This window comes from Trichomonas vaginalis (genome assembly GCF_026262505.1).
Source record: "Trichomonas vaginalis G3 chromosome Unknown ctg_186, whole genome shotgun sequence".
In the NCBI taxonomy this organism is placed as follows: Eukaryota; Parabasalia; order Trichomonadida; family Trichomonadidae; genus Trichomonas; species Trichomonas vaginalis.
The window spans coordinates 177649-204895 of record NW_026529273.1 but is presented as its reverse complement, the minus strand read 5'-3'; the positions used below and the strand labels follow the sequence as shown (position 1 = coordinate 204895).

The 27247-nt window shown below is 30.2% G+C and overlaps 12 protein-coding genes and 1 pseudogene across 13 annotated transcripts, besides 4 other annotated features; 8 read left to right on the top strand and 5 right to left on the bottom strand.

The window, feature by feature from the left end:
* Positions 1-1257: 1257 nt before the first annotated feature.
* On the top strand, positions 1258-1569 carry TVAGG3_1091180 (uncharacterized protein; the record flags this gene model as incomplete). Its single annotated transcript, XM_001304029.1, has 1 exon — positions 1258-1569. One exon carries the CDS (start codon positions 1258-1260, stop codon positions 1567-1569), a length of 312 nt encoding a protein of 103 aa, XP_001304030.1.
* Positions 1570-1606: 37 nt separating this feature from the next.
* Positions 1607-1648: a mobile genetic element.
* A 651-nt stretch (positions 1649-2299) lies between these two features.
* Positions 2300-2340: a mobile genetic element.
* Positions 2341-3636: 1296 nt separating this feature from the next.
* Positions 3637-4676: a mobile genetic element.
* Positions 4677-4890: 214 nt separating this feature from the next.
* TVAGG3_1091140 (armadillo (ARM) repeat-containing protein family) lies at positions 4891-6243 on the bottom strand (the record flags this gene model as incomplete). The annotated part of the gene is made up of 1 exon (XM_001304030.1): positions 4891-6243. One exon carries the CDS (start codon positions 6241-6243, stop codon positions 4891-4893), a length of 1353 nt encoding a protein of 450 aa, XP_001304031.1.
* Positions 6244-6368: 125 nt separating this feature from the next.
* On the top strand, positions 6369-8156 carry TVAGG3_1091130 (armadillo (ARM) repeat-containing protein family; the record flags this gene model as incomplete). The annotated part of the gene is made up of 1 exon (XM_001304031.1): positions 6438-7922. One exon carries the CDS (start codon positions 6438-6440, stop codon positions 7920-7922), a length of 1485 nt encoding a protein of 494 aa, XP_001304032.1.
* Positions 8157-8307: 151 nt separating this feature from the next.
* On the bottom strand, positions 8308-8679 carry TVAGG3_1091120 (uncharacterized protein; the record flags this gene model as incomplete). Its single annotated transcript, XM_001304032.1, has 1 exon — positions 8308-8679. One exon carries the CDS (start codon positions 8677-8679, stop codon positions 8308-8310), a length of 372 nt encoding a protein of 123 aa, XP_001304033.1.
* A 620-nt stretch (positions 8680-9299) lies between these two features.
* On the top strand, positions 9300-10374 carry TVAGG3_1091110 (antigen BSP, putative-related family; the record flags this gene model as incomplete). Its single annotated transcript, XM_001304033.2, has 1 exon — positions 9300-10304. The coding sequence occupies one exon, from the start codon at positions 9300-9302 to the stop codon at positions 10302-10304; it is 1005 nt and encodes a 334-aa protein (XP_001304034.1).
* Positions 10375-10896: 522 nt separating this feature from the next.
* TVAGG3_1091100 (uncharacterized protein) lies at positions 10897-11832 on the bottom strand (the record flags this gene model as incomplete). Its single annotated transcript, XM_001304034.1, has 1 exon — positions 10897-11832. The coding sequence occupies one exon, from the start codon at positions 11830-11832 to the stop codon at positions 10897-10899; it is 936 nt and encodes a 311-aa protein (XP_001304035.1).
* Positions 11833-11873: 41 nt separating this feature from the next.
* Positions 11874-14531, bottom strand: TVAGG3_1091090 (uncharacterized protein; the record flags this gene model as incomplete). The annotated part of the gene is made up of 1 exon (XM_001304035.1): positions 11874-14531. One exon carries the CDS (start codon positions 14529-14531, stop codon positions 11874-11876), a length of 2658 nt encoding a protein of 885 aa, XP_001304036.1.
* Positions 14532-16268: 1737 nt separating this feature from the next.
* Positions 16269-17885, top strand: TVAGG3_1091080 (protein ubiquitination; the record flags this gene model as incomplete). The annotated part of the gene is made up of 1 exon (XM_001304036.1): positions 16269-17885. One exon carries the CDS (start codon positions 16269-16271, stop codon positions 17883-17885), a length of 1617 nt encoding a protein of 538 aa, XP_001304037.1.
* An 816-nt stretch (positions 17886-18701) lies between these two features.
* Positions 18702-19145, top strand: TVAGG3_1091070 (protein of unknown function, DUF4108 family; the record flags this gene model as incomplete). The annotated part of the gene is made up of 1 exon (XM_001304037.2): positions 18702-19145. One exon carries the CDS (start codon positions 18702-18704, stop codon positions 19143-19145), a length of 444 nt encoding a protein of 147 aa, XP_001304038.2.
* Positions 19146-19618: 473 nt separating this feature from the next.
* Positions 19619-19855, top strand: TVAGG3_1091060 (N-acetylmuramoyl-l-alanine amidase family; the record flags this gene model as incomplete). The annotated part of the gene is made up of 1 exon (XM_001304038.1): positions 19619-19855. The coding sequence occupies one exon, from the start codon at positions 19619-19621 to the stop codon at positions 19853-19855; it is 237 nt and encodes a 78-aa protein (XP_001304039.1).
* Positions 19856-19879: 24 nt separating this feature from the next.
* TVAGG3_1091050 (uncharacterized protein) lies at positions 19880-20095 on the bottom strand (the record flags this gene model as incomplete). The annotated part of the gene is made up of 1 exon (XM_001304039.1): positions 19880-20095. One exon carries the CDS (start codon positions 20093-20095, stop codon positions 19880-19882), a length of 216 nt encoding a protein of 71 aa, XP_001304040.1.
* Positions 20096-21227: 1132 nt separating this feature from the next.
* Positions 21228-27247: part of a mobile genetic element that runs on past the window's edge.
* On the top strand, positions 21826-22653 carry TVAGG3_1091040 (uncharacterized protein; the record flags this gene model as incomplete). Its single annotated transcript, XM_001304040.2, has 1 exon — positions 21826-22653. One exon carries the CDS (start codon positions 21826-21828, stop codon positions 22651-22653), a length of 828 nt encoding a protein of 275 aa, XP_001304041.2.
* On the top strand, positions 25583-27244 carry TVAGG3_1091030 (annotated as a pseudogene). The gene has a single exon. A coding segment is annotated over exon 1 (1662 nt).

Below are 27247 nucleotides of genomic sequence, written 5' to 3'. Positions count from 1 at the left end.
ATCCTACTCGAATTCATTACGCAGCCCTGGTCACTCAAAGACCAGGGCATACAATTACAAAATAGTAGAGTGAGACTCTTCTAATTTCTTCCAATCACAAGGAAGATCTTAGAAGAGCCTCACTCTACTCGAACACATTACGCAGCCCTGGTCACTTAAAGGCCAGGGCATACAATTACAAAATAGTAGAGTGAGACTCTTCTAATTTCTTCCAATCACAAGGAAGATCTTAGAAGAGCCTCACTCTACTCGAACACATTACGCAGCTCCTGCTCAACAATGAGCAGGTCTTACCACTTTGAGAGGCTTTCGTTCGAGTTCTGATGCAGATCCCAACGCGAGCGAGAGTCTCTCAAGCAAGCTTCTAATTCGTAGCTAGAGTTTCACTCTTATGAACTGGCAGCCAATTTGAGAGAATTTCGCTCGAGATCTAATGAAAAATCAGAACTCGGCCAAAAATTGCCCAAACAGGCTTGTAATTCGTAGCTATAGTATTGATCGTATGGATGTGTTGCCAATATTAGAGACTTTCGCTCGATGTCTGATATTGCATCAGACATCGAGCGAAAGTCACTCAAAACAGCTTAGACATGTCTATTTTGACGGCATTAAATGATTTCATAGGAAATGTCTCAGTTGTTAATTAAGTTCACGTGAGCTTTTATGAATGAAAATAAGTAAAAAAAAAGAATTTTCTCAAAAAAATTGTGTACGCATTGAAATTTTTATCTATAAATTTAGATATGTCATCAATAATATAATATAATTTTAAATTCGTGGAGTACACTTGGGATAATTGAATATGGGCTACCCCATCCCAACCTCTCAAACTTCCTCTGAATTTGGACAAGGTATCCCAATCCCAAAGACCTATCTGAATAAAATGAAATAAGTATATTATATATATTATTTATTTGCTAATAATGAGCATAAATCGCTAAAATTATGAAGAAATTAAAAATTAAAAATTAAAATTAGAAAAAAATGTTGATTTAATGAGAGAATATTGTATAAAAATAGAATTATTAGCTAAAATACGTATTAATTTTATGATATTTCAATCACATTAACGAAAATCGCCCATTTTTAATTCAAATGGGCGGGAAAAAAAATAAAATTCCAAAAAAAAATTGAATTGGGGAAACGATAGGGGACGGGATATGAGAAACCCCATATGTTTGGGAATTTTTCGCATCACTAATTCCAGAAATTGATCCTAATGCTCAAACACAACAAAATGAATCGATACATCACTCAATGCTTACTCAGTGTCCCAAAGGAAACAACGCAAAATCGTTTGAAATGCGTACGGCTGTTACAATTTTACAAAAAAACGAAGGAGAGAAATGCAAACAAGAAATATACAATCGTGTCAATAATTACCAAATATCTCCTTCAATCCGCGAACTCCAAAAACTTGAATATGAGAAAAATAAATCCAGAAATCAAAAGAAAGCTACACCAGAAACAAGAAAAGAGATCAACAAAGCAAGAAATGCAAAAAGATTTCCTAAGGATAACCCTACAGGTGATTACAGAGGAGGAAAGTGGACCCCACAAGATATCTAATTTTCAAATTTGAAATAAACACATATTTTCTTTGTATTTGTTTCATATTAAGTTCTGTCAAAATGTAAGCTATTGAATTTTTTGAGAGGGAAATAATCATCGAGGAAGTAAAAAGTGACGCTTTAGGAAATATTATTAGAAATATGATAATAAATATATTTGGAAAAAATATGTTTTTTTCAAAAATTGAAATGTTCATAGAATATTTTGAAATATGTAGGGAATTGAATTCGGTAATATATGATAAACAGGATTTTTAAATTTCAAGGAAAAATAGCTTTTGTGAATACTTTTGAGAACTCTTCTCAAAGATCATGATTCAAATATATTAAGGAGCCAAAATATTAGAGATGAGTTCACAATCAAAATTTTCTCACTTTTCTTCCAAATTGACATCCTTACTCACCACTTTCAAGTTTTTCATACATATATCTTACCCATTCATTTGGAATACGAGGTCTCGAGTTTTCGTTCATTTTTTTTACTTTACAAAACTGTTTATTTTTCAGAATTTTTAAATTTGAAAAAATCCATTCTATATCTGATAAATAATATATTATTTTTCAATCAAAATATTTTGATTATCATCTCAAAAGTGTTCTCAAAACCTAGTTTTTCTTATTTTGGAGAATCTTAATATTTATATTATTATAAACTAATTGAACACCATATGTTTTTGTATACTTTTACAAAAAAATTGATAGATTTGTGATACTTCCCCCGACGATAGAATTGAATAGCTTACATTTTGACAGAACTTAATATGGAACATATTTGAAAATATTTTTATATTATAAGATTTTTGAACCTATAAGTAGCATGACAAAAATTATATAATTTGCTCCTTTTTTATTTTAGTATACAAATATCCCATTTGTTATATGTTCGGTATATATATGATGATATTGTAATCAATTATGCTTAATGAAGCTTTATCCCGTGAACCCCTCATATTATTGGAAAATAAATAGCGAAAACATGTAGAGCTGCTATGTTCTCAAGTGTATGCTGATTTTTGGATTATTTCATGAAAACTAATGGCGGGATATCTTGCATTATTTAAAAAAATTGAACTATGCAAAAATAAATAGTATTATATTTTTTCTCATGAAATGCTATTATGAGACAACCATAAAAAACCATATGTTGTATTTTTATAATTTGATTGATTTTTTTTACTATTTCATTAATCTTTTATGAATAATAATTATTTTTAATATATGTGCTATTAAAATTTCAAATTTTGACTAATATATCTAAGTTATCTGAACGAAACATTTAGAAAATATCATACTTACATTGAAATAGCAAGTAGAGCATATTAATAGCAAGTTTCTTGGCTTTATATCTATCATCTATTGTTGTTTGATCAAACAAAATTCACTCTATTATATGGTGTCAATTAATTAAAACAATTTTTAATAGTTATTTATTTAGTGCGAATAAGTGCAAACTCATAAATGAATAACTTAATAGTAGAAATGAATTATCTGATATAAATCTCACATTTTGTCCATCAGAAATACTTTAATTGCATACGCATAACTATTAGTAATACGTCTGGAGTGTCAATTAATAACAATCCCACAACAAGTAAAATTCAGATTTTTATTAAACTTATTTTTTCCTAAAAGTTTTCTCAAATTACTATATATACATATGTGGATAAAATAATAGTAATATTGTAAAAAATTAGATAATTTTTTTATTTGAGAACCTCTCAAACGTTCATTCAATTTATCAATTGTTTCAGTTTGATGTATATTCATTTCTGGAGCCTAAAACTTTAGCAATCATGACAATATCATATTCTCTTTCTAACTACGCAATGTAAGGGTATCCTTAAGAAAATAAAATTACCAACAAATTAGCAGTTTTCTTGCACTTTTTGAATTTCAATTTTGAATTGTAATTCAAATGTTGTGCAAGAAAACTACATTCTCTTGCCTTCAATAATACAATTTTCAATTAAAAATTGAAAGTTGTTAATTGAATGCAAGAGAATTATAAAATATGCAAGTCGGATAAATAACTTCTCGCTGAAATCCGAAATTCTTTTTAATTTAAGGGTGCACCTGTATGTACGTTTATTTGAGAGGAGGAGGATTACCCTCTCAATTTTAAGGGATTCGTTAGTTTATTTTCTCGATGAATATGCAATAAAATTTGATTTTTACCTTATCAATATACTTCATATAATATACACATGTTCATGTAAAAACTTTTTTCCAAAATCCTCAGGAATTAAGGGATTTTTGAATTTTAAGAATTTTTTTCGAATTTTTTCGAAAAAAAAATATTTTCAGAACAGCCTTAACGGCTAAGATTTAGGAACAATGTTAAGTATCAAAAAGAAAGGAGGTCTGATATAGACAACATATATCGTTGAAGGTTGAAAAAATCTCTAATATTTGAGCCCAAAATTTCAAATTTTAATTTTTTGAAAAAAGAGGCCACCCGTATGTACGTTTATTTGAGAGGAGGAGGATTATATTTTTGAAAGGGTGAAACATTATGAATATGTTAATTATATAATAATATGTATTATTATAAAAAGAAAAAATAATGCACGTTAAAATTTTTCTTTCTTGATTTTTTACAAAATCTACTTAGAATTATGCAAAATATGACTAAATAATTATAAATTTCAAGTTAAATTTTAATTTTGATAAATAATTTAAATTTCAAAATATCAAGTTCAGTTCGACTATGTATGTAGTAATTCCTCAATAAAGTGCCAAAACCCTATTAAAATATATGAACATTTTCAACATTTTAATGTTTTTATTTAAAAATTTGTTGGAATATGAGCTTCAAACAATTATTATGTAAATAAAAATAATTAAATATATGTATTTATTCGTATTACAACCGTAGTAAGTCGATTCTTCCTTTCTTCTACTGAGGTTTGAATTTGATTTCGAATTGTAAAGAGATTCAAAGGGAAAATACTAGCGGATAAAAACTACCTCCATGAAAGGGTCATAATGGAGTCAACTTGTATTTTTTGATATTTTTTGCTTTTCGAGCCTAAATAGGTAGCCAAGATAATGCCTAAAAATAAGGTTCTAAATTCTGAAGTTTACATGATCCTCTCGTGTGCACCCTTAAAGATTCTCGGCAAACTTACGATAGTCTTTAAATTTTAAAACATGCTTATTCCTTTTCCATTTTGTCAATTCAGATACATCTCAATCAAGTTTGAAATGAATCCAAAAGCTGAATTTATGCTACATGTCTTGTTAAAAAAAATTGCAAATTAAGAAATATTAAATCCGTATTTACAAACAAAAGAATACAAAACGTAATATATTAATAAAATCATATTTCATCTAAAACATTGGAGATGAAATCTCTTATTTCTTGGCTTGCACAAGGGAGATTTTGCAATTTAATGAGTGCATCAATAAAATATTTCTGAGAAAAGTTGTTTGATCCCTCTGCAACAGCTTCTGGTGAAGAATTCTCAGCAATTTCGTCGATCAATTCTTCATCCAAGAAAATTTCAAGGGTTGATGTCAAAGAAATCCTCAAAATACTGTTGCAAATGAAGGAAAGAATTGATTTCTTTGTATAATAGTTCGAAGAATTACTCTTTTCCTTCAAATTTCCCAAAAATTCTGGAGTAAACAGGTGAACTCCGAAATTTTCATCGGATTCGATGAGCTTCTGTACAATAATAAGCATTTGAGCGCATAAGGCATCAGATTTATCTACCATTTCAAGAATATAATCCGCAGATACTTTTTCTGCAATGCAATTCTTGTATTCTGAGCACGAATAGTCAACTATATTGCCTAGTGTAACGATTTGGTCTTCAATGGAAAGATCGTTTGAAGTTTTGAAATTAAAGAGAAAATCTATAGTAACATCAATCAAATTTGTTTGGCAAAGCATCTGTACAGCTTCTTCAAATGCTGTGAACCTTCTGACAATGTTTAAAAGCCTTGATTGAATCGTTTCCATTTCATCTGAAGAATTATTCGCAAAAATGTAGTCTGATCGTCCTAGTAATGATGCTATGATGGGACTGAACATCATTGTAGTATTATTATCGTGAGAATTTACCAAAAATTGTTCGATGTAGAAAAGTGACGCATCTAAAAGTTTTTGATCTCCGATATCGATCCATTTGGAAAGTTTCTCCAAAAAATCGTACTGTTTGATTACTTCAGCGCTTTCTTGGGAATCTGCTGCAATGCAACCTGCAATTCTAATAGAGAGCGAAACGCATTCACTAGAAAAGCCTTCACCTAGCATTGGTTGAAGAAAAGCTTCAAGAAAATTACCTTCTAATATTTGCTCAATGCAAGAACTCGCGGAATAACAAATTGTACATACTAATGTGAGTATATTAGCTGAGAAATCAGAATTATCAGGTGTAATATAATCCTTCAAATGAAATAACAAATTATATGAATAGCAAAATTCTTCTGCATAGTAAGGCATATCATCTGTCTTGTTAAATATATTGTTCAGCTTCTTAATAGCATCTTCTGCTTGCGAAAACTGTTCTTCACTCAAGCTATTGCAAATTTGATGAATCAAATTCTCAATTGTGTTGCTAATTTCTTCAGTTGCAATCTTCTTGTTGAGATCTGCCTGCTTCTTGTTGTAAAATGATAAGCTGGCATAGTTTTGCTCTGGATGGGAAAACAAATCATGATCTTTCATCAATAAATTTGAGGAGATTTTGAAAAATTTTCATGTTTCTTTTCAATGTGATAATAAATCTTTATTTCTCAATCGGTATAATTGAATTTGTCTTTCGGAAAAATTTCCAAAAATTTTCCGCCACAATTTCAAATTTGAATAAAAATTTATTAAGAAGCCGGAAACAAAAATAAATCAATTCTATAAAATTTTAGATGCAATTTAAAGATCAAGAAGACGATAATCCTAATAACATACCATTAGAAGACATTACAGGCTCAGAAAAAGATGTTACGCTTAAAATTTTTAGCGAAAATGACTTAAAAGAAGCAAATGAAGATATATCTAGTAAAATACATGCATTTGGGAATACCTTATTGGAACAAAAAGATCCAACATTTCAAATATGTCAAATTATTGATATGGTTTCTACTAATTCTTCATTATTTCTTTCAAATAATTATTTAATTGGTTGTTTGTTTTCAAATTTAGGGGAGATTGATTTCAGGAATGTGATTGAAGTTATTCTTGTTAATGAATTTTCAGAATTATCTTTACATTTACTAAAATTAATTCAAATATTATCGGAAATATCTGTAGATATCTACAAATACATATCTAGTGTTGATATATTTACACGAATTTGTGAATGCATTTTAGCTTGTGATGACTCAATCTCTTTTAATGAAGAAACTAACAAAATGATTTTAAATTTACTTAAAAGATACTATAGTAAAGAATATTCAGACGATATCGGCATCATTTTCGAGAATTTATCATCTATTACATCATTTTTTAATGAATTTCCTTTAATGCAGCTTAACTTTTTAAGATTTGTCGTTAATATACCGGAAACAAATTATCCAGCTGATGTACCTCGTGCTCGTGCTGGAACAATACTTCGATGTGTTACTGAAACAAATTTAATTTTTGATGAACTTTTGGAAGACGAAATGATTAATGATAAGACCATTTCATCACTTTGTAAAACATATATATTGTGTTTGCAGCAAAATCCGAAGACAGTTATCTCTGCAAGTCAAAAAATACAAGATTGTCTCCAATATTTCCTTGTCACAGATATTTTTGAGACCAAAATCAATCTCGTGTTATTAATTACCGAATACAACATGGCAATTTCTAAAATTGACGAAAATCCAAAAATTAATATTTCCGGATTCATGAAAAACCACATTTCACTTTTTATTATTAAGTTACTATCAGACACTGACAAATATCTCAATGTTGTAGCTCTTAATTTTATTTATTCGGTCGCATCAACAAATTCATCTTCAGTTTACTCCGGATTGAGTGCGGACACATTGTATAACCATTTATTAGGTTATATGTCTGAAAACACTTTGGAACAGAAGGTTATTTCTTTCAAAATCATTGCAACTTTAGTACAAAATGGAGATTACACTTTGTGTAAAATTGATGAAGTTTTTCTGAAGTTTCTTGAGTATCTCTGCGAAACAACTTCGCTTATGGATATTGATATCATCAAGAGTTTTTCAATAATCATATCGGGAGTGATGAAATTCTATCACAGTCTCTCTGAAAAAGATTGGAAATTATTTAAATCCCACGCTGAAGCTTGCGGAATCAAAGAAACTTTGGAAGATTTGTTATCAGAAGAAATAATAGACTCACAGATTTATGAGGTTTTAGATGCTTGTTATAATATGTTAATAGCTTAATAAAAATTTATTTTTTCCTCTTTCTTATTTGCGATTGCACTTCCCCCCTTCATTGTCATCAGGCTTATTGCCGTCAAATTTTGAATTTTTGCGTTCATTAATGTAGGTTAAAACAATCGCTCCTAAAACTACCACTTGTAGCACAATTTTGTTTCGTTACAGGCGGGAGCGCCTGTGAATTTTGTCGATTTCTATAAAAATAAACTTTACATTTGTAAACATTTTACAACACACAAAGTCCTCAAATTTGAGTGTGTTAATGTCAAAATTTTGTGTAACGAATTATTTAACCTACCTTATAATGCATAATATGCTTATTACTCGTCATACTCTATCTTTTCAAAGAAGACTCAAAAAAAAACTCTGATTTAGTAATTTTAAATATTTATCCTTCACGATAGACTACACCTAATTGAAATGTTTCTATTGATTGAGCAGTGCTGCCAATGATTCGCAAATAATTGTCATCACCAATAAGGGCGGTTCTTCCATCTGCAAGTTTAACTTTGCCGGATGCTTTAGTAAAATCAACAGTAGTAGTGCCATCAGAAATTAATGCAACGTTTGTACCTGTTACTTGTGAAAAGAAACCAGGCCTCCAACATACTTCTTCATTTTGGTTAAGATATAAAACGCACTTATCTTCAAGTTCCCATTTACGTCTACTATAAACTTTCTCAGAGCATTTCCAATCTGCGTAAAATAAACTCAATAATATGAAGAGCATTCTTACAAATGGCAAATGACATCCTGCCATCAATTCAAATTTTATATGTAACGTCGGAAAAATAACTCCGTAGCATAAATTTAACTTGTAGCACCCGTATTTTTCAATAAAACCGGGTTATTTTTGATAGCCATACTACTCTACATCTGTTTATATGCATACAGCCGTGATGATACATGAAAATTCCAAACCTAAATTCTTAATTTCAAGATAATCATCAAAACTCAAGTTTGTATAATAAGCGTAGATATTGCATGCTTATCCAATATCCTCTTAATACACATAAAACATTTTGGTTAACTCGGCAAATTGAAGTTAATATTATCGACGTTATATGGGATTTTCAATGAGCCGCCTCAAATTACATTCAATTTAAAAGAGGCTAAAAATTGAAAATTCTTCAAGTATTTCATCATATGTCGGAAATTCAATGAAATTCAATTTCCGACATATGATGGGAAAATAGTTTCACAATATACCATAGATGTAAAATGTGTTGTTTATTTCCTCGTGACATCGTAAACTTCTCAAAAATAAATGTAAACTTCTGAATTTTCTGAACTTTACGTTATGACGCCAACCCTAAATAAATAACCATAAATATTTGGTACTCCCATTTTTAGAAGGATTATTATGTTCCTCTGACGAAAATGATAAATTTTCCAACTTTAAGTTTGAAATTGAGACGAAGTCTCAATTTCATACATAAAGTTGATATTCTTTCTTTGTTTTTTTATGGATGCGCGAATCTTACATCTGTTAAATTTCATTCGAAAATCAGAGAAATTCAAGAGAGAGTCTTCTTCAATTGCAATAGCTTAGATACACTAATCATTCCTGATGGCGTAGAATCTTTAGATATAAAAGAATATTGCTGTTTTGGATGCATCTTTCCATTGCTTAAATTCAGAAGTAAAATAAATAGTATTTCAACACAAGCATTCGCAAATTGTAAGAATCCGAAAGAAATAATATTAGAATCAATTCCGGCAAATATTGCATCTGGAATTTTCTATAACTGCACAAATATTATTAAGATCACTCTCAACAATGATAAAATCGACATTAATCTTGTTAATAAAATGATCGATGATGTTAGATCGAATATCAATGAAGTTATTGTAAATATTAGCTCAATTCCGCCGTGTTTATTTGCAAATTTTGTCAAACTAGAAAAGGCTCTACTTAAGTCCAATAAAATTAGTGATTCAATGTTTGAGAACTGCTCCAGCTTGAGAAATGTGAGTTTATTATTGCCAACCCTTCCAGAAAAGTTTGATGTTGGAAAAAGAGGATTTTATAATTGTTTAAATCTTGATGTTACTATCCTTAAACGCGTTCGATCAATAGATGATTATGGATTTTATGGATGTCCATTCCCGAGGTCAATAGTAATTCCAAAAGATATTTTAAGTATTTCACAATATGCTTTCTCAAATACAAGAATTGAATATGTAAACTTTTGTTCAAATCAATTCATTTGTTACAGTAATTCTTTCGATAACAAAGTAAAGGCATATGTTACAGATTCTTTTGCTAACAGCCCATTATGCTCATTGCCAACAACAAGAATTGATAGATCAGTATGCCATATTCCCCATCCAACAAGTCAGGATGTAATGTATATTGTAAAAATGCGCACACGAAAAAGATAATAATTTATGTTTCATATATTTGTTTGTATTTTGTAAAATGATTGTAAACCATTTTTGTTCATGAGATTTCATTTTCTTTAGTATTTAAGAAATTAACTTTCATCATAGAATTTTTTAGAATCGATTGGATTTTTTATCCAATGTGAAATTAAAATATATCACCATTGCACGCTTTAGTTAATAAGACCTTTGCCACTAATGTTTGAGAAGTTCTTTACAATCAGCTTTCAAACATTATTCTGACCCGTCAATCATGTTTCATTTGTCTTGGAAAAATAAAAGGAGAAATCATTTTTAGTAAGAATCATCACCATTGCTTTTCCAGGATCATTCTAGATTGCAAAAAAGTAAAAAAAGACGACCATTATCATTAAATAAGAACATCACCGTTGCATATATCTTTAGGTAATTAAAGTACATAAATGAAAATAGTTCTTGAAAAGATTATCTAAACAAAATAAATCCTTTATTCTAAAATAAATGATCAACATGTTATTACATTTTTTTCAAATAAAATAAAAATATCATAATAAAAAAATAAACAAACAAAATAAAATATAAACATCTATATACAAATATAACAAAACATATCTTACTTATTATTAAACAAACTTGTTTGTGGGCGCGGTTTCAAAGGTGGTAATTTCAATTTCTTATTTGTGCTGATTGTAGGAATTGTTATCTTTGGCGAAGGTCTCTTCAAGTTCTGTTGAGCAGATAATGCAACGAAATTAGCTCTTTCCTTTCTAGCATCAGTTGCTTTTTTCTGTTCAATTACACTCTTTTCATGTTGAGCGTAAGCCAATCTATTTTTAACAGGAATCAAAGACTTTTCAAGTTCTCCTTTTATACCAATCTTCTTCTTTTCATGTGTCAATTCCATTGTCTTCATGTCATTCTCATATTTCTTTTCTACTCTTGCAACAGCTATTTTGTAATCTTCATTCATCTTGTATCCGGCTTGTTGACTTTCCTCTTCCTCTTTCTGTTGTATTTGAGCGCTTAGAAGTGCTGCTTCTTCAAATCTCCTTGCGTTCATCAATCTCAATGCTGTTTGGCGCATTTCTATTAATTGTGGTGATGGTTTATTGTATTTCTGTATCATTTTATCTGATTTCCATTCGTTTTCTAATTCATCCAAAGCTTCTTGTTTCTTTAGTTCCAAATCACTCATGTCTACTTGATGTTGTGCATCTAAAACAGTTGCTTTCTGCTCGAATTGTGTCTCTTTAGTTTGGATTTCGCTTTGATAGAATTCTATTTTCTGTTCAACTTCTTTTTCATTTTCTTCTTTTTCGACATTCTTTATTTCTTCCTTTTCTTGATGTATCTGTTTGAGAATGTTGTCTAGATACATTGCATCCTCGATATATCCGTTCTTTATGCATTTGTCGACGTATTTCTTGATATCACTGACTGTTTCATCGACAACTTTCTTCTTGTAGCCAATAATTGATGCTCCACACATTGCGATGTAAGTGACAGAGTCTTTCGGATGAGTGACCATTTTCTGGAGATTTGGTGGCATCCTGTTTTCTCCTTCTTCAACCTGCTTCTGTTGTTCTTCATCTAAGTTTCCTGCAGTTGCTGGTTTGCTCTTTTTAGAACTAACACTTGTCTGCGTACTACTTGAACTGATTCCTTTCTTCTTTTGTTGTGGTTTCTCATCTGGTTGTGTAATAAATGACTTTTGTGGCTTGTTTTCTGCCTTTTGTACTTTAGTGTCACTTTTTGTTTCCTTCTTGTCACTTTTTGGTTCTTTATTGACACTTTTTGGTTCTTTTTTGTCACTTTTTTGTTCTTTATTGACACTTTTTGTTTCTTTTTTTTTGATTTGTTTTCTTCTTTCTTTTGCATTGATGGTGGCAAGATGTCGAAGATTTGGGATTGTTTTCTGCGCTCTCCAGCAGAGTTGATTCTGAGTGGCTGTGAATCATCTTTCTCTTCAAAGTCATCATCGAATTTGTCCTCTTGATTTTCATTTTCTTGTTCGATAGCTTTGGCCATTTGATCGAAAGCATCTGAAGGAAGGGAGTCTACAGTAGCGTGTTCACTTGTACTCTCAGAAAGAGGCATTTCTAAGTGCAAGTCTTTGCCTTCTGGTTGAGTTCTACACTTTGCAAGTGAATCTTTTTCTTCAACCTCAATAACTTTGACGTAAGAACTGGTCTTTGTTGCATCTTCATCAATGGCAAGACCGGTGGCTGGGTCGTAGCCGAGTTCTTTCCATCTGTCGGTGTTAATTTTATGTAATGAACGCAAAATCTCGCCTTGGACTGGGTCTTTCGCTGAGATTTCGTTTAATATGATCTGTTCCTGCTGTTCCGCTGTTGGTTTCTCTGCAACGATAACAGTATCGCTTTTTGATGGCAGTTCATGAGTCGAACCTTTAGGAATTAGGGCTCCATGGAGGTTGGAGAACGATGGCTGTCTAACGGAAAGCGTTATTTGGCCGGCTGGTTCAAGTTCTTCCGGCTCATCAGCGAATGTGTCCTCTTGTGGCTTTGGTTTGTTCTTTTCTTCAGGAGCTTCGTCGATAACTAAGTCCTGGTTGATCGCCTCTGTAGAGCCTTTTGGAATAAGTGGTCCGTGAAGTCTGGAAAATGACATTTGTCTGACACCAAGGGTGATTGGCTGACCATCATCTTCTCCTTCGATAATCTTATCATGTGGCTTCTGTTCTGATTGTTTTTGAGGGGATGCCTTCTTTGGAGATTTTTGTTTTTCGGTTTTAGGCTCTGGTTTCTTGGAACTGCCTTGTTCATCGAGTGATGGCAATATCTGTGATGATTTAGCGCCCTTTGGAATGAGCTGGCCATGAAGATTTGAAAATGATGGTTGTCTGACTGACAAACCAATGGGAGCGTCATCATTTTCGGCATTTTCTTCACCAGCAATGATCACCGGATTATCCTCATTTTGAAGTTTCTCAAGAAGAATTTCCGCATTTGAAGAAACTTTTTTATTGCTGCCGTTCTTTGATAATTTGGTTCCTTGGCCACCTGTAGAACTTGTTTCTTGCAAAGATTCTAAGTTCGTTGCAGGAGCTCCTTTTGGAATTAAGTGGCCTTTCAAATTTGAAAAAGACGGCTGACGAACTGAGAGTGTAATTGGCTGGCCATTATCATCGTCTTCTTTATCGTCTTCTTTTCCAAGTACTACAACAGGATTTTGTGGATTTTGCTGGATTTTATCGATAATGTCGTTTCCTTTAAGGACAACTTCTTCATTTTGTTCCGTATCTCTTGAAGAAAGCATTGTAAAGAGCTCATCAACAGCCTTTGATGAAGATTTCCTCAAAAGTTGAAGCATTGGGTTGTCTTCTGATTTGGCTTTGCCACCTTGGCGAAGAAGACATGAAACTGGATCTTCCAAGCCCTCAATTGTTGATGGAATGATGGAATCTGGGAAAACATATGGTTTAATTTCTTCCTGTTTAGGTTCAGGAGGTGGAGCTGGCTTGGCTTTCATTCCTTTGCCTTGTAGCAATACAGCACTAACAGGTTCTTTTGGATTATCTTCTGGTTTTGGTATTTTTGCATTTTTGAACTTTTCGGCCTCTTTTTGGACAGGTGCAGCAACTTTATTTGCTGTTTGTGATAGAACGGCACTAACATCATCGTTCTTTGTCTCATTTGTGTTTGGTATGACGGAATTAACGAATTTGGCTGGCTGATTTGGTTGTTCTTTCTTATTTGCTGTTTGGTTAAGAAGTAAGTTAACTGGGTCGTCTTTGTTGGCTGTTGATTTTGGAATAATTGAATTTTTAAATTTGAAGTTCTCCTGCTTTTTTGAAGACTGATTTAACAGTTCATTAACAGGGTCTGTTGGATTATCTGTGGATTTTGGAATTAAAGCATTAGAAAATTTAATTTTTTCTTCTTGTTGATTCTCGGGCTCCTTTTTAGGTGCAGCGCCTAATCCAGATAAAATTGCTTGATGCAAAACGTTATTATCAGGATTTTGCGTATTATCGTTTTGTTTTTTGTCAGATGTTTGATTTAAAAGATCCAAAACTGGATCAGGTAATGTACTTTGGGCCTTACCTTGGCTAAGTAGTTTTGAAATTGGATCATCGCCCTGTTCATTAATATTCGGAATTTGAGCATTTGTAAATTTATAATTTGGCTTTGTTTCATTTATTGGTTCCTTCGGTGGAAGTGGGCCAGATCTCGGTTGACCCGCTGTCTGTGCAAGCAGAAGCGAAACGGGATCTGAACCACTCATGATACAAAATACGTTTTTTGTAACCTTCTCAAATTAGTAAAATTCATAATTCAAAATAAGGGTGAACTACCCCTGACAAATTGAAAGATCCCTCAATTTATAAAAACGTGTTGTTTCCATTCATGGGTTAGTCTATAACACCTTAGATACCAATTCTGAGGATCGAAGATCCGCAAAGTTGGTACTTTCCATTTTTTATTTAAAAGTAGGTTATTATATGGGAAAAATTAGAGATTTCGTTCTCAAAATTTAAAATCGGGTTATTTCGGATTCTTTCACTTTGGGAGTGCGCAAAGCGTCCTCCAAAGCGATACAAATCCGATTAATTTGAAAGATTCCTAATCACAAAGAAAAATTAGGTTTTATCAAGAAAAATAGATGATTCATGAAGTAATAAAACATATAGTTAAGCTTGTCCAGGATCTCCAAAATAAAAAGAATCACCGCCACGAATCTCCGAATTTGGCGATTTTTAGGAATTTTTATCAACTCCGCCGGATTTTTGATTTTTACCTCCTTTCTAAGTATTTTTTAATTATTTAAAATTATTGCCGTTTTCCCATTAATTTTGAATATATTTGTGATATTTACACGGATACATTATAAAATATCATCTGATATTAGTAGTATGTATGGGAAATATGAATTTGAACAAATCTAATAGTAAATACAGGACTTACACTATTCATAATATTATAATATATATTTAATTCATGAATATGAAAGAGTTTTTTTATGATTTTCAAATTGACTATCATAGACTCATTTTCCTATATATGTTGCATGATTAAAGATATAGTATATTATATGTATATTGTATTAATAATACTTTGAAGCAAAAATAAATCTCCGGAGATTTCTCCGGAGATTTTTTTCAATACTTTTGGGAGATTTTCCGGGAATTTACTTTTGCCTCTAAGTATGATAAATGAAATATTTATGTATTAAAATATATCTTTTATTATATGTCAGCTCGGGGAAATGAATATTTTTTATCGAAATAATTTTGCCTATTTATATAGCAATATAAACAATAGAATTATTCGTTATTGCATGTAAATTTGTTAATTATGTCAAATATAACATAAGGTATTATTATTTTAGTAAATTTGCATGTTATTTATTGCAGAAATAAAGAAATGATGATAATTCTTTTGTTTCATAATATACAAAAGCTATATATTTGGTAGATACTATGCATTTCACATCAATAAAATAACAAATTTTTAAAATATACTCATATACTCGCACAAATTGTAATCTGTGAAATACAATTATAGTGCTTTAAAGATATAAACAGATAAATGTGCAAAAAAATAAGAAATAAAATAATAATAATAATAAAAAATAAGAAAGAAAAAAAGGGCCCTTTTAGAATTGATTGCCTCTAACTATAAATTGATGTGCAATTTGGCCGAGGGCGATTTATCGCCCGAGGCCCGAAATTTTTTGAAAGAATCTCCGGTTCTGGCGAAAAATCACCGGCCCGACAAGCTTAATATAGTATTATAAAAATGAAAAACTATTTTCCCATAAATTAGATTGTGTATAAAATGAGTGTAGTAGGGATTGCTTTTTTTCACACATCAATGAAATTGGAAAAATGACAGAATAAACAATTTACCACCTTCTTTTTTACGCTTTTTCAATAAAATTTTCCATTTTTATTTTGAATACATCACAAAATTTGAGATGCATATTGAAAAAAAATTCCACTAAAAATTTTTTAAAAAATTAATGCCTGAACGAATTACTAATGTGGCTAAATACAGTGAACTGAGAGGTCTCTACAAGTACCACATTGATATATTTATTGCGCTGTATCACATAAACACCGAAAATGAAGACGATTTAAACTCGATTTACAAAAAGATAAAAGCAGAATTGATTGATTCAAGGAAATATCTCCCACGCAAGATTATAAAAGATATTTTAGCAATTATTCCGTATAATAACCGCTATACAAAGTCATATTTAACACTCGCAAAACTCATTCTTGATGATTATCATGTTTCAGTAGTTCCAAATATTAATCCAATTTCAAATTTCCTGTTTTATAAAGAATATGGAATTAAATTAGATATGGCTTATTTCTATATAAATATATATGAAAATCTCGATTATAATTCAGAAGATACAATTCGTTCAGCAATTATGAATAATGACTTAGAAAGATTCATCGCATTCACTGAAAGAGATGATTTTGATAAGAATCAAAAACTAGAGAGTAAATTATATCCATATTCTAAAGAAGGATATTCATTACTTGAATTATGTTGTTATCACGGAGCAGTTGATTGTTTCAAGTTTTTAAGAACCCAATTTAAATCCGAAATAACTCAAACATGTCTGTATTTTTCTTTTTTAGGAGGAAATCAAGATATCATGAGTGAATTTTTGAAATATCAAAAACCAAATGAAAAATGCATGAAATATGCAATTATTTCACACAACATTGATTTTGTTACATTCTTGATGAATGAAAATAATTTAAAGATCGATTTAGAATGTTGTGGCGAATACAATAATCTTGAAGCGCTTTTAGTTTATTTCGATCAAACTCATGATATTCACAAATGCCTTATTTATTCATCGATGCTTGACATTCCATCTCTTTGCATAAATTTCCTTTCACTTGGTGCAGCTATCAATTCAGCTAACATATATCATATTAGTAATGATGATTATGATGAAACAACTGCTCTTCATTATGCTGCAATTAATAATAATAAAGAATTAATTGAATATCTTATTTCAAAGGGTGCACATATTTGGAGAAACACTCTTCTTCTTGCAGCGATAAATAATAGTTACAATGCCGCAGAAGTTCTTCTTGAACATGGTATTGATGTCAATATAACAAATGAATATGGAAAAACGGCTCTTGATTATGCAATAAAGAATAATTGCAGAGAAACAATAGAGTTACTTCGTTCACGAATTGCAAAAATCCCTAGAAAAGAGGAATATAGTGTATCACAACTTTTAGTTGCTGCAATGAAGAATATATTTCCACGAGGTACTGATATCAATAAAAAAGATAAAAATGGACAAACTGCTCTTCATATTGCAGCATGGAAAAACAATAAAGAAGTAGCTGAAATTCTTATCTCACACGATGCAAATATCAATGAAAAAGATATATATGGAAAAACAGCTCTTTCTGTCGCAGCAATTAATAATAGTGAAGAAACAGCTGAAGTTCTTATCTTACATGGTGCTAATATCAATGAAAAAGCTAAAGATGGAAAAACAATTCTTCACTTTGCAACAATAAATAAGAGTAAAGAAACAATCCAACTTCTTCTTTCGCATCATGTAAATGTCAGTAGTATATGTGGGCGGGTTTTGTGACTTTTTTTGTTACATCTATATATAGACGATGCATTAAAATATAATTTATAAATCATTAAAAAATTAACATTAATTTTAAAATAATTTATTTTTTTATCTTTTATAAAAGAAGCTATATATATAGATGATGTCAGATATTCCGCGATTAATTAAACATCATTTAAATCCTGAATGGGTTAAACTTCAATTTAAAAAGGAAGATTGTGAATTATTAAATGAATATGAAAGCCAAAATAAGCTAATGAGGTATAAATATAATGATAAAGAATATTTAATTTCATGGAATCAATGGAGTCATAATCAAAGACCTCATAAACGAGAAGAAGAAATTGAAAATAATGAAATGGAAATCATTGATGACATTAAAGAGGATGGAATTCCTAAATTTTGTAGAAAAACCTTTAGAACTAAGTTAGGAGCATATAAACGTAGAGTATTAAATCCTGAATACATAAAACATTTATTTAAAAAGGAAGACTGTGAATTATTAAACGCTAATGAATATGAAAATGCTAAATCAAAACTGAGATATAAATATATTGGAAGTGATGAAAGGTGTAAAGATAAAGATAAAGTTTATTCGGTTTCATATAATAACTGGCACACGTTAGGGATAAGAAAACATTTAGGAGATTATGGGAAATGTTCTGAATTCTTTAAATCTAGTATGTACGAGAGAGTAAAAGAAATTAGAAATAATTATTTTCATGAATGAAAAATAAACTTTAAAAATTCATGTCTTACATTTTTTGAATAATTTATTTTTTTAATTCGTAAGAAATGAGTGGATCAAGATTCGTAACCGTCAATCAATTAATGGATGTTCTTTCACCAATTCTTGAAAATGTTAAACAAGTAGATGTTTATTTCGATGATTATGTAGAAAGTATATATTATAAAGGTAAGTTTAATATTAAACCTATTGCTTTTGCATTTGATAATAAATTAATTGAAAATGCAAAAATTTGGGAATTAATTCCAGATATTGAATTTATAACAAATATTAATGATAAATGGTTTAAACGAATTCTAACCACAAAAGTTCTTTGTAAATTAATGATCAAAACTGAGGAAAAAGAATTTAACGGGTTTAAATATCATCCAAATAAAGTTTCAGAACTAGAAAATGAAAAACTTCAGAAAAAATTAAACGATAGACTTTCAAATGATCGTATTGAAAAAATAAATAAACTAGCAGAAGTTGCATTTAATAATGAAATATTTGATGAATATAACCTTGAACTCAGTGATGGACTTTAAGTCCTGGGCACTTTGTGCCTTGGGCTTTAAGGACCCGGGCTCAACGAGTCATGATTTATGAAATCAATTATTTGATTCATTCGCTCTTCAATAATTTCTATTCTTTTTGTTAAATCATCTATTTTCATTAATGAGGTGATTCTTGATTGAGGAATAGATTTCAAACTAACCACTCCTTTTATTTTTGAAATTTTGAATCCATCAACTTTAAACATTTTATTCAATTTACATGTTGTCAATTCTTCAAATAATTTTTTATTATTAGCATAATAGTCATTAAATTCTTCAACAGATGAAAAAATTTTTATTTCAGTAATTGGTTTAACAACATTTATTTTTTGTTGAACATTTTCACTTTCATTTATTTCTTCCTCCTTTGTTTCATTTATTTTTAAAATCGGTTTCATTTATCATTAAATAAAAATTAGAATATAAGTGATGAAATATATTTTTTAATTAATATTAAATCAGAAATGGCGGCAGGATTCTTTAAAAAATTATGGGATGGAATTAAGAAAGCTGCAGGTTGGGTTCATCAAAAGATTATTAAACCTGTTGCAAACTTTTTGGCACCAGTAGCGAAAACGGCAGGAACTATCATAGGTGGAGTATTAGGTACTAAAGCAGGTAATCCGGCGATGGGAGCACAAGCAGGTAACGCAATTGGTGGAATAGCTGAAGGAATACTTAATAAAATAGGAGGTGGTTAGTGGAAAAATAAATAAATATTATTTTTATCTTAGTATCGGTTGAAGTCTTTGATAAACTTTTTCTCCTTTATTTAAAATTTCTCTTATTGGGGCAGCTTTTGGCGTTATTGATTCAGCAACGTCACTAATTGCTTCTTTATTCTTAAATATCCAATTTGCTCCTTTCTTCATTGTTTCCCAAACTTTATGCGCTCCTCTTTTTACTTTATCCCACAGTTTCTTAAAGAATCCTGCAGCCATAGTTGATTATTTCATTAAAATTAAAAATTCATTTTCATCTTTTAATTTTGATTTTTTATTTATTAATAAATGACGACTAACTATTTAGTGCCAAACACTAAACCGATTAATGGAAATGTGTTTCATTCATTCGAAAAGATAAATGAAATATTCGCAAAGAATGATGGAAGAAGATATTATAGAGAACTTGAAAGTTCATGCTATGACTCTGATGCTCCATATTTTGATGATAAACAAACTCATTTAAGAATTACAAATCCGGCTCATGATGTGAACCAATTAGGTGACACATATATTAAACGCAAAGTTAAAGCAACTCTAGTTTCAAATAAAGCTTTCACATGTGATGCCGCTTTTAAATGCATGCGTTTATTCGTTGGTTACAAATCATCAAATCAAAGCTTTAAACAATTAGAAGTAGAAACCGAAAGAGGTGATGCCGGTTATCTTCAGATGGATTGTGCCCGTGAATCTTTCGCATTTGCAACATATAAACCAAAATCAGAAAGGAAAGTTAAAAAGTTTGTTCATTCGTTATATAATAATGTTCAAAAATATGATAACTCAGTATGTGGTAAATATATTGACCCTTCAGAAGTTTTCACTAAAGCAAATGAAGAAGTTGATATCACTTTTGATATGATTATTCCGGTAAATGATTTGTTAGCATTTCAGGCGTTCGATGATTATCCTAAATCATTTGGTGAAATCATTCTTAAATATTATGTTTTCAGGGATACTTTAGTATTTTGTCAGGTTGACCCGTTAAGAGTTGCTGATTTACAAAATTACGTTTATGAAAAGATAACTGATGAAAATTATGAAAAGATTATGAATCATGTTTATAAATATGATCGCAATTCAACAAATCGGACTTCCTGCCAAATTAATTACAAGCTTAGCCGCTACATCTGCTGACGCAACAGTTGATAACGTTATTATTTCATGCACAAAGATGGAAGTTTTAGAGGATAAATGTATTACACCAGGATATGGTTTAATTGAAGAATCAGTTAAAGCAATACCACGTTTATTCAGTAAGGAAGATCCATTCATGATTCCAGCTCAACATATTGACGTTCGTTCACTAAATGGAGGATGCATCACTCCTGAAGGTATCAGCTCAGATTTCTCATACGCTCTTCATAATGTTACAGATGTTGTGTTAACATTTCCGAAGAATGCAATGCAAAGAACAGTTTTAGAAAATCCAATGCTTCGAGGTCTTCAGGTCACTATAGATTCCAGAAACTTCCCGATCAAGCGATGACCACAGTGGGTGACATATTCTTTACACGTATGCTTCAAGCTTCTGATTTAGATGGAGTGAATGAATGCACAGAAGAATACGAGGACTCATTAACTAGACCACTGAATGATGATGATGGCACGCCATTAGCTAGAACATGGAAAGACCAAACTTCATTCTTATGCACTATTCCAGTTCAACGTGATGGAGCGGGTATATTCTTTGATGGATTAGAAACTTTCAACTCACAAGTTACAGTACAAGTGAAAGCTTATCCAATCATCCAGGGTGTAAATGACACTTACTGTTCAAAGGTGACAAATCCTCCTCAGGTTTGGTTTACTAGGACTACATATTGGACATGGACACCGGACGAAGGTTTGAATATCATCCAACAGGTACACCACCACAGTATAGAAGTTCATATGATGAAATATTGATGAATAGAAATGTATAAAATTATAAATTTATTTTTGATTAAATGGATTTAAATTCATTCACCCCTTATGAAGAATTAGCGGGAGTATATAATACATACGTAGATGATATGATTAATGAAGCATTGAGTGATAATAGAAATGCTCTATCTAAGGAAAAATTAATGAAAATTCCATATTCTGAATGTTACTTAAATTCAATCACTGCAGCAATTGGTAAACAAAATAAAGGTAAAACATTAACGATATTAAAACAAATTATCATTATTGCTAACACTTCCCCCCATTCACATGTGTTAATTTATATCAACCGTTCAGGTTCACCTTCAGATGATACATTTGAATCTTTAAAGCATTTAATCAAAATTCCAATTATTTATTTATCACAAGAAGAAGCAGAAGATTATTTAAAAAACTTTTTAATGTATAAAGAATTATATAATCCAATCAAGAAGCAAGGATTAGAGGATAAAATTATTAATAAACAACGGGATGAATTATTTGAAACACTTTCTATTTCAAATTTTGATAGAGAATTTTTGCATTCACTCATTTTTCTAGATGATGCAGTGAAATCAAAACTAATAACAAATGAGAAATCATATTTTAATCAGTTATTAACTCAATGTCGACACATTCAGTGTTCATTCTTCATGGCTGTTCAATACTTCAAAGCATTAAGCACAAACATTAAATCAAACCTGTCCACCCTTTTCATTTTCAGTGGGTTTAGTCGTCAACAGTTGAACGTTATGCTTTATCAAGTGAATTTACCAATGAGCATTAATGAACTTTACACACAATATCAGCAATTAGGTGAACATGGAAAAATAATAGTTGATTTAAATAAAGGAGGTGTTAAATTTGATTAACTTTTTATAATTAATTTTTATTTTTTATTTATAATTAAACATGACAGAAATAGCAAATCTTCTACAGGTTCCATTAAAACAAGGAACAAACAAAAAGGGTGCATATAATAGAACTATGAAAGTTCCAGACGGAATGAAAGAATTAGTTCATATTGTTGCTGGTCTTCAAAAAGATGTTAAACAAATGTGAAACGTTTTAACATTACCAGAAGCTCAAGCATATGCCAAACGTCATGGACCAAATTGGGAAGCACATGAAGCAGACATTACAGGACCAAATGGAAAACCTGATGGTATAAATGAAGTTTTCGTTACTGATGGTCATGGTAATATTAAAGTCATAAATGGGTATAAATTAACTATAACTGATTATCCTAAACGTAAAGCATATAATGAATGTTATCCTATGCAATTTGATGAAAATGGAAAAGCTGTTAAACAATACATTGGAGAAGGTGAAAATGGTCCAATTAATTCATACCGTCATAATCCATATTCTTATTTCAATGAAGAATTAAATGCTATTGAAGAGGGACCGGATGGATTACCACGATATGTTAATCAGTTTGATGGTCAATATGCAAATTTGAGACCTGAAATTCCAGCTAAGAAATTCTTTAAAGTTGCTTTATTCGATCCAGTGTTCAATGAACAGAAAGAAGCAATGAAAGCAGAATTTAAACCAATTCAAGTGGCAAGAATTTCTTCATCTTCACTTTCAGAAGCGTTCAAGGAATTGATAAAGAAACCACTTTATTCTCAACAGGTTATAACTTTGATTTAATTAAAGAAAGTGATAGACGTAAATTAGAAAAATCAGATGGTTTTAAGAATGCATGTAATGAAATGATTAAAGATATTGTAAATGATAAAATAAGACTGGAAGAAACTCAAAGCAATATCAATAACATAATTGGTGCAGTTACAAAGAAAGTATAAGCAAACAATGATGAACCTTGGGATATTACCGTAACAACTAAATAAAACTTTATAATTTTTTTCTTTTTTATTCAATTATAAATGAGAAGACGTTTCACAAGTCAAAAGAACACAACGCAAAAGCAGAGATTACGGTTGGTTATAACGTAAATGATGATAAATCACGAATTATTCAAAATGTTAAAGTTAATGTTAGCCCTGAATTAACAAAGTCAGCAACTCAACCAAATTTATTAACTCGTGACTTACCAAAGAATGAGGAATGAGACCAATCATTTTATCTGAACCCGGTAAAGAACCTGTTGAAATCCCCACATATCCAACATACCCCCACCTCTTTCATCAAACATCGAGAACCCAGGAATCTACGATTACAGTCGAATGCGCCATATAAAATAGACATTAATTCTGAATTAATGAAAATTTACCGTGATATAATAATTAATAATTATGATTCAATAATAAATTTAATTGACCAATCCGGTTTAATTTATTTTACCTTATGAATCATTAATTCACATTATCGCCATTCTTTGTGATGTTCAGGATTCAGACGTTAAGATTCAATTTTTCATAGATGATGAGGTTTCATGCTGCGGAACAGTTGCAAAAATAAATCCTATAAAGGATATTAGCACAATTAAGATATCAAAGAACGGAACAACAACTGAACTTCATTTAACTTATAATGATATTTATAATAAAATAGTTGATGAATATAAAATATCACTTGAAAAATTCTTTGTTAAGGCTATTTAATATTCAAGCATTAACATTATTGAATAATAATCCTTTGAATCATAATCGATAATAATTGACCTTTCACCAGTTTCTATCGTTTGTTTTATTTCTTTTTGTTCCCCACTATCCGGATCGGTCATTGTAATTGTTTTTGTTATAGTATCAGCTTTATCTTTAACTTCAATCTTTTTTCCATCGGGATATTTAAACCAAATTCCCAAAAATTCGATATTGTCAATCTGTTCATATTTTAATCTATCAATTACATTTTTAATACCATCTGAAAATCTTATGAAATGGTCCATTATATGGGTTTGATTGAACTAAATTTGAATGAAGTGAAATATAACCCGATGATGAATATGACATTGACTCATATTTTCTGAAAAACACTAAAATTTATAACATGAATGAATTTCTTATTCGTTGAATTTATGAATTCTTGCGGTAATCTTATTCTAGTTTTATTTATCACTGGAAAATAACGCTTTACCATATTTTTAATCGTAATAAAAATGTCAATTATCAATATTATTTCGAATAATAACTGTGAATTAAATTTAACAGTTAGCGGAATTTTAATGTTACTCTCGTTTCTGTGAGTGGTAAATTTAATCCCATTCTTTTAGACCCTTCAGATTATATATCATTTATTAAAGATGACCATGAAAAAACGTATGATATGTATATAAATAATGTGATAGCGAAATGGGATATTAACATGATTTTAAGTTATTTAAATGAATCATTTATCATATGGTATGAAGAAAATTTTAAATCAAAACCCGATAAACTTTTTGAACTTGATGAAATAAATAACCTTTTAAATTTCCGCTGAAAATTAAATTTTGTACTCCTCATCTTCGTTCATTGTTGGGGATATTAAATTTTGAAAAAAGATGTTGGGGATGTTTTGTATTCTGACACTGGTTCCAATTTCATTTTAATCAAATGTGATAAAGTTAATACCCCAATGAGATTTTTCACATCAAACATTAGACCCTAACTCTTACCCATCAATACAAAACATTTTATCCATCAACTTAAACACATTTTCTTTATCATATCCGTTTCAATTTCCGGGAATTCATTTATTCTTCATTCAAAAGATTTATCAAATATTAAATTTAGAATAACTGACCTATTTGATTGTGATTTAGAATTCATGAATGAAATATTATGGCAATTTCAAATAGAAAAAATAGCTGATGAGATAACGGATTAAATATTTATTTTTAAATCATAATAAATGATTAAACAACAACAGCAACCACAGCAACTTAAGGCACAGACCATTACATACGCCATATATGCATATAATTCAAAGACGGCAGAACAAACGCAAAGGTTGAAATATGGAGATTTGGAGATAGTATTGAAAAATGACCATTTCGAATTCGTTTGCAAAGGTGGTGCAGTGATATCAAATATAAAGAAATTTTATTTATGAATTCAAAAATTAAAGGAATAACGGATGATATAACATCAATTCCACCAGAAGAACAAAGATATTACGCATTAAATGCATTTCCTAAAGTTTTGAAGATTGGAAGATTTAATTTAAATGAGGAATTCATAAAAGGTTTCCTAAATGACATAATGAAGAAAGCAGATAAGGAATATGTCAACAGTGAGTTAATGAAGAAAGCAGATAAGGAATATGTGGATAGTGAGTTAGAGGAGAAGGTAGATAAGGGACTTATGGCTATTGAATTAATGAAGAAGGCAGATAAGGAATATGTTAATGAAAAAGATAATGAAATTATAGAAAGGGTTGAATGGTATCATGAACGGACATCGAAGATTCTTAAAACTAAAGCTGATACAGGATGGGTTTCAGGATGTTTAGACCTTAAAGCGGATAAAACTTATGTTAACGATGAGTTAAATAAGAAAGCAGATAAGGAATATGTGGATAGTGAGTTAATGAAGAAAGCTAATATATCATTTGTTAATGAAGAAATAAAACAATCAGAGGTCTATTTTACTCCACCATTTTTAAATTTTATGAAATCATCAGATAAAACCTTTGATATAGATTCTTTTGAATGGATATGTTTCGATGGAGTGACCATGTATTTATTTTATACAGTTGGAGTGCTTTATTATTTTAAAACAAATGATTTTAAAAACTATGAATCATTTACTCCATCTGTTTTGAATCCTGATACACGAAAGCCAATCATTAATCCAAGAATTTTATATGTTGAATATAATAACGGTAAATTTATGGGAATGATAACGGTTGGAGATGATTTTTACCCTTGTTATTCATTCGATTGTATCCAATGGTTCAAATGTAATTTAAATCAAGATGCTAAATTTAAATATTCAAATAATCCTATTAGATGCGTTAATAATAAATGGGTACTAATTTATGAAGTCAATCAAATTTTCATTAGTGAGGATGGGATAAATTATTATATGTTTAGTATGATGTCATCAGATTTGGAAATTGATTATACAAGTAAGTGGTATTACATTAACAACATGTATTTTATCCTACAAAATGATAAAATTTATAGATCATCTTCAATACCACAAGGTCAATTTGAACAAATTTTTCAAGCTGATGGAGACATTGAAGCTTTATGTTATGGATCAAATGTTTATGTTCTCGTTTCAGGTGAAATGGTCTATTCATATCCTGTAAGTTATAACAGACATATTTATTTATCACAGGATTTATCAAATTGGGAATTGGTTTATTCATTCACTCCAAAATTTACTCAAAATTATAGATTTACAAATTTATTTTATATTGATGGGTATTTCATTGCTTTAGGATGTGGTGATTTAGTAAATATCAGTAGTGATGGAAGAAACTGGTCTGAAATCACAAAATTTCAAGATGTTAGAAAGCAATTTTCAAAAAATAATACGTTAATATTGATAACAAGACCAGTTTTAAATA